Below are 7064 nucleotides of genomic sequence, written 5' to 3' on the forward strand. Positions count from 1 at the left end.
ACTCAGGAGGCAGAGGCAGGCGGATCTCTGTGAGTTCGAGACCAGCCTGGTCTACAAGAGCTAGTTCCGGGACAGGCTCCAAAACCACAGAGAAACCCTGTCTCGAAAAACCAAAATATATATATAGTGACAGGGTTCTCTGTGTAGTCCTGGCTGTCCTCGAATGCAGGCTGGCCTCAAATTCAGAGATCCTCCTGCCTCTGCCTCACGATCGCTGGGATTAAAGGTGTGTGCCACCACCACTCAGCATGCAAAACATGTTTTTAAACATGTAGTTGGCACAGTATCCCATTCAATACTTCTGTTCACTATTTAAGTAAAGAAGGCAGAAAAAAAAACTGGAGCTCTGATTTGCCTAGCTTCCCCTCTCTGGTGTTAATCATGAGCAGGAGATGGGTTTGGGGGCAGATTTGCTGTTGCTTATTTAAATAGCTCACCATAGATAGCCCCAGACAACAACAAGGGTCTCATGGCAGCAGCCTTATTGTGTCTTGGAACTGCTGACTGGGGCTCACAGCCTCGCTTCAGAACCAGAAAGAAACCAGTTGTTCTGCAACTCTCAGAGGGTCTTGTGGTCCCTCCCTCTACGCTGATTTGGCTTCACGCTGTTTAAACTGTCCTTTTTTTTCTGGGGATACATCATCAAAAGGCACCCTTCTCCAACCTTCTTGCAACATAGTAGCATAAAGCCCTCTCCCCTTTCAAAAGCGGTGCTACTAAGTTTTGTTTCTGCGCCTGATCAAAAGGAAACATGATCCACAACTCATGTGGTCGCCCAGCTTTCCTCTGTGGAGCTAATCAGGAGCAGGATGCAAGTGTGTCACCTGGCCCACGCCGTAGCCATTCTTAATTAGAGTATTCAGTCAATCCATCCCATTTCCCACATGGAAAGAGAAAAATGATCAGTAGAAGCCGGCTGGTGGAGCCAGCCACCTACTGGAAGAAGGGGACACCCCGGGACCTAGGCTGTGCCAGCATGTTCCAGATACCAGGCCAGTCCTAACAGGTGTCCGCAAACGGACTCTGCACCTGGGTTCAAATGAAGTTGTCAATCAATCACAAGTTGTTTATTCAATCTGTGCCTTGAGAGAGGGTCAGTGGCATTGTTTTAATATTTAAATTATTAAAATCAAAAAAATAAAATAAAATAAATTATTAAAATCATGTTCGCGGACCTTGAGTGCCTGTCCAATGAAAACAACATAACGGATCCTCTTTTTTTTTGTTTTGACTTTGAGGGAGCTCAGATCTAAGTTTAATATTCAATATTAGTAACTTTGTTATTTTAAAAGATTGCGGAGCAGTCAGCCTAAACAGGCATGAAATGTTTTGTCACATTTATGACATTATTGTAGGACGAACGGCGATTTTACAAATTACAAATAAAAGTGAAAAATAATCCGATCAAGGTTCTTTGATCACAGATCAAGTACAACTAAAGGGCCCTGGCTAGTTCTGCGTGCAATAATGATCTAGAAACTCATAGAAAAATAACCACAAGCCTCTCTCCCTTCCTGCCTCCCTCCCTCCTTCCCTCCCTCCCTCCCTCCCTCCCTCCCTCCTTCCCTCCCTCTCTACCTTCCTTCTTTCCTGTTTTGGGGATTGAACCTGGGACCTAGGTGCAGTCTGTGCTCTAGCACCAAGCTCTGTTCCCAGCCCTACAGACAGTAAATTTCATGTTGTCAACACTATTTCGTCTTACAAGTGACTTGTACCTGAGTCACGAGGTACAAGACTTGATCCTTAATGTGCTGTATTCAGAAGAGCTGGTCTCACTTTTTAAGAAGAGGGGAGGAAGAAGAGGAGAGGAAGCAGCGGAGGGGAGGAGGTGGAGGAAAGAAGGGAGAGAGAGAGAGAGAGAGAGAAGGAGGAGGAGGGAGGAAAAGGAAGGAGGAGGGACCTTTGGAGGAAAAGAAACCTCCACCCAACCGTGATATGTGACTCACTGACTTTGCTAGAACAATACAGAGGCACAGACCCACTCGGACAGGAGCAGGGGATGCACAGGAGGAAGTTACACACCAGTCAACAAATGTTTTAAAATGCCTTGCTTGACGGAAAAACAAAAGGGACTTCACCATTAGTGGTTTCTAAATTTGGTGATTTTTTTCCTTTCAATGAAAATGGTTCATTTTTGCCTAACTACAAGGAGAAGCCCACAGTTCAGAGTCTCCACGTTTCCTCTATTCTCCATATTATCACTAATTCTAGTGTCCTCCACCATTGGTTAGTTACACTGACAGCTCATAACAAAGAGAAACATTTAGTTCCTGCTCTATAAAAACAGAAACTTCCCTTGCAGGGCAGTGGTGGTGCAGGCCTTTAATCCCAGCACTTAGGAGGCAGAGGCAGGGGGATCTCTGTGAGTTCAAGGCCAGCCTGGTCTACAAAGGGAGTTCCAGGACAGCTGGGACTATTACACAGAGAAACCCTGTCTCGAAAAACCAAAAACGAAAAGCCTGACTTCCCAGTGAGTTTCTAATATTCGTGTTTATGGCCATAGACAAATGTTCCTCTCAGCCTCGATGGGCGGGGCAGGAGGACCTTCTCAGGTCTCGATGGGCGGGGCAGGGGGACCTTCTCAGGTCTCGATGGGCGGGGCAGGGGGACCTTCTCTTTGCACCTGAGAGGTGTCCACTTCACAGGAACATGACTGCTCAAGCGAATGAGTAACATTGACCTCTCAGCCCTAAACAGAAAGTCTGTACCACCACCACTTAGGCTCAGGAGCACTGCAGAAGTGGGGAATCCACAGGCTGGAAAGGAGCATGGGTGAGGGAGGGGCTTGGAGGCCCCTCCCCTCACCGCTGAACTATTGGCTATTGATCACCGAGAGAAGGGGAGTCATTGCCTATCTACTCACTGATGACTCCACCAGGCTCCAGTGAATGACTTGAAGCTAGCAGTCACACCGAAGGCTCCAGTCAAGCTCAGTGGGTCACAGAACAAAACAAAAAAGACAGGAGTGGAGAAAAGGCGTTGATTCTGAAGTGAGGGAGACAGGAGGGGGTGGAGGGAGAGAGTTGTGGATGCATTATATACACACATTAAATTGATCAAAGAACACTTTTTTTTTTAAATGTGACTTGTCACCATGAGCCATGAATGGAGTGAACAGGAGTGACCTTTCAACCTCTCCCATCTAGCAAACTCTCTGGGGACCAGCAAGCTGAGCCCACCTCCTTCCTCTAAGGAATGGCACTAAGAAAGAAAGAAACCAGGACCTCGCACAGTAGTGGTGAGCTGGCTGTGACTTTCTATCAGAAGCCCTATAAAAATGCTCGACTGAAACAGCCACTGACCTGGAAAAAAACTCAGGGAAAAATGACCCTGAATTCCACAGAAACAACCCCTGAGTCGGCCCCTTCCCTTCGGTCTCTCCAGTGCATGTGTCACACAAAACCCAGTTAAAGAGGTTTCCTTCTGATCCACAGCCACGCCTGATATCACTTGCAGACAGTGAGCAAGCTTAGAAGGGTCAGAAGGGTCCCCCTGGGGGAGGGGGACGCTCTTTTTGGTGCCACCTCACATTGCTAAATGACAGGTCAGGAAATCTGGCAAAATCTCAGAACAGGGCTGACCACAGTTGAGACAGACCGATATTAACTCAAAACAAAAAGAAAGTAGGGACATAAATGTCATGAGAGGAGCCCCCGTGTAATGTCCATGGGGGGGGGGAGGTTACAATTATGGACTGTGCTCAGACAAAAGCAGACCTTAAACAGATTCATTCCAGGTTGGGGAAACCATCACAACATAACATTTACTGTTTCGATGGACCCAGAGAATCGGCAGTACCTACCTGAGACAAGCCTAGATGTACAGAAGCGGTCTCAGATATATACATGATTTTGCCATCAGAGGCCACGACAAAAACAAAGCCATCCAGAGTCTGTAAAGAGAAAGTGTCAGCGTGAGAGAATGTAGTTAGACTCCAGCAGCCAGAAGACACTGGGCCGGAGGAGAAGGGCTGAGGGGTGTAGCTTTATGAGGGGCGGTGTTTGCTAAGCACGCATGGGCCCCCGGTGCAACACTATACAAGTGCATATTTGTTATAGGATGAACTAAAAGCCCAGGGCCGTAAGGACTGCACGTAATGCTGCTTGCCTACTTCCCAAGGTAGGCTCTCCAAGGCTCTCAAAGCACTTTTAAAGAAATCTTTCGTCCACATTACAGAAGGACGCAAACTGTCTGAGATATCATAACCCGCTCAGTTGGAACGTCGTGGCTTTATTGTTTGGGCTTATTTTAGCACTTAGAATAGATCCGGCGTTCTATGGCTCTTAGGGGAGCATCGACTGCTCTACGGACGGCTTAATGTGGGAACTGGCAGTCGCTCATACCACGAGGACCAACACTTTATTTGCCACCGTTTTCTAGTTACCCCTAAGTACCATTTGAATAATAAATTCCTACCATTGCCATTCGCCAGAAAATAAAACAATATGTCCGATTATTCTACCAGACCGTGGCTACAGAATCAAGCAATTTAGACTTTGAAAGAGATCAAATGACCTTTGCCAAAGTCAGGGAGGAAAAAGGTATCAATTTCTGACAAATGAAAACGGCTCCAATGAAATTCTGATTTCTGTCTGAGTTGGCTAACCCTCCAGAAAGTGTTTCAGACAACAAAAGAAAGCAGCACCAAGAAGAACAAAAAGACTACACACTTTCTGAAGAGAAGAAACTGTATTGCATTTACTCATTCATATTATAAGATTGGGAATTGCCAAAAAAGGGAGTAAAAATGTTGGTTTTTTAAAAAGCACTATATAACTCACAGTGGGCACCCATAAAAATATCCCAAATTAATTTCTGGCTACAAATTCTATTTTTACAGCATGTAACTGAAAGCAGATTACTGCAGAGTTTCTTCAAAAACAGTCCTTCAAATGGGGTTGGGATGGTAAAAAGGATGCTGTGGAAATAAAACGAAGGTATCTTTACATCCTGCTATATCACATAGTTTGCTACCAAAATTCTTTGCCGTCCAACCCGCTATTACCTTTATTACACTAACGGCAAACTCACTTTAAAAAAAATCGGTCCCGTTTTAACTCAGCTATGTAGTATTTTCCTAATGGAATCGGTGACATTTCACTTATGAAAACCAAAAATCAGTTTCTAACGTTCTGATCTGGATGCTGGACTCCAAATTCATTTAAGAAATACCAAATGGATCTCTCACTGCATCTAAGGAAATGAACGGAAGTTTTTAAAGTTACGATTAAAAATTGAAAGTTGCCAGCAGTAGCTTACCATTAAAAAAAAAAATCCTGTTCTCAGAGGGAAGTGTGGTGCGTCAGCCCCACAGGAATTACCCACGGAAGACTTTTGTAGGAACGCTCACTTTACCCACTGGGTTTCTTCTAGGTACCTAGGTCTTAGTCGTTGCTGACGTGAATGTCACAGTACGAAGGGGTTTGGAATAGCAAACAGCCGGTTCCTAGCTGCCAGTGAGCTCCCAGTGTTCACGAGGGTGCAGACCCGCGGCCCCCACCCGACTCTGCCGCCTCAGCTAAGGCTGTGAAATTTCCAGGTTCCAAATACCGTTCCCCTCCCCATCCTCTCTTACCGGGGTCACCCCGGGTTTGGAGCAAAGGTTTTCAAGGAACTGGGCGTTTGTGTTGTTCGCTTATCTCTGTCTCTCCGACCACTTGGGCCTTCCATGAATATTTTTAAAGAAAACAAAATAGAAGAAGGAAATGCAAAATAGCCGTCAGTGGGCATTTTTCGGTGGCAGAGACAAATGACAGGAGTGGGGGAAATGAATCGCGTCCTTGATGGGATTCTGAGAACCGCATTTGAGACGCGAGGGAGGTGGCGCTGTCCTCAGCTACCCCAGCCGTTGATGTGGAAGGGGCGGCGCGGGCGCCAGGCCTACCAGCCCCAACCGCAAGGCCGGGGCCTCTGGGGAATCTAGTGCCTGACCCTAAAACAAGCAAGAATTCCGAGACAGATGATCCCGGAGGACGCCCCATATCTGGGTTATTGATGGGGCCCACAGAACTGGACCAATTGTGTTTGCGAACTCATGGCTATCTCATAACTTCCCTGTCCTCAAGTTCTCGCTCAGAATAAAATGGAGAGAGCTGCGGGAAGGGGTGCCGCGAAGTAAAAAAAGTTTTTAAAAGAATCTGGCATGGGGTTGGGGAACCAAGGAGAATCAAAGATTCCTTTACTGCCTCTGTCATCTCAACTTCTGCGGAGTTAGGGAGCTGGGGCGCTCTGCCAGCCAGCGAGCGAGCTGCAGTCTCTCCCGCTTAGTCTCCAGGGCCCGCTCAGGTCTGCCCCAAGGCGAAGCAGAAGAGCCAAGGATCCAATCCAATGCTCCGGGGCCTGGGTGACTAGACACTCCTGCACTGTTGGTGGGGTGCAGGGTGTGGGTAGCGCTGGCCTGACTCTGCACTCCGTACCAGAGTCACCCCAGGGCCCTTTGCCCCGCGTCTCTACGGCCTTGGGGCGCTGCAGGGAATCCCTTCCCACATCTGACACCACGCGAGTCCCGGTGGCTCTACCTGCAGCAAATGGGATCCCAGCTCTTTGGCCACGCTGTCCAGGGGCCCTGTTCTGCTCGGCTGTCCCCACGCGTCTCCTAGACCTGGGACAAGGGAATAAAGCAGACATTTAACCGCAGCATCCATAGACGCCAGGGTTCCAGGCCAGACATGTGGAACCCTACAGCCCGCACGCCCCAGCTCCAGCTCCGACCTCTACGGGCCACCGTGCTGAGTCCTTGCTGACTCAAAACTCAAAACCCAAAGCCTAGCAGCCGGATGTGGAGGCGCGTGCCTTTAATCCTAGCTCTAAGGAGGGTCTCTGAGTTCGAGACCAGGCTGGTCCAAGACTGAGTTCGGAATAGCCTGAGCTGCACAGAGGAAACCCCCATCTTTAAAAACAAACAAACAAAACAAAAGCAAAACCACGGGGAGGAGGCAAACAAACAGAAACAAAACCCCAAAGACCGAAAACAAACTTTCCGGGTCCCGTCCCTCCCTTCCCCCCCCCCCCCCCCCCCAAAACCCCAAAGACCGAAAACAAACTTTCCGGGTCCCGTCCCTCCC

The 7064-nt window shown here is 48.0% G+C and overlaps 1 protein-coding gene across 1 annotated transcript in view; it reads right to left on the bottom strand.

The window, feature by feature from the left end:
* The window catches only part of Sim2 (SIM bHLH transcription factor 2), a 40107-nt gene that overhangs the window by 26418 nt on the left and 6625 nt on the right, over window positions 1-7064 (bottom strand). The window contains 2 exon segments of the mRNA XM_026788301.1: window positions 3803-3892; window positions 6519-6601. Of these exon segments, the coding sequence (XP_026644102.1) occupies window positions 3803-3892; window positions 6519-6601 (173 nt within the window).

The sequence above is a fragment of the Microtus ochrogaster genome, chromosome 2, assembly GCF_000317375.1.
Source record: "Microtus ochrogaster isolate Prairie Vole_2 chromosome 2, MicOch1.0, whole genome shotgun sequence".
NCBI lineage: Eukaryota > Metazoa > Chordata > Mammalia > Rodentia > Cricetidae > Microtus > Microtus ochrogaster.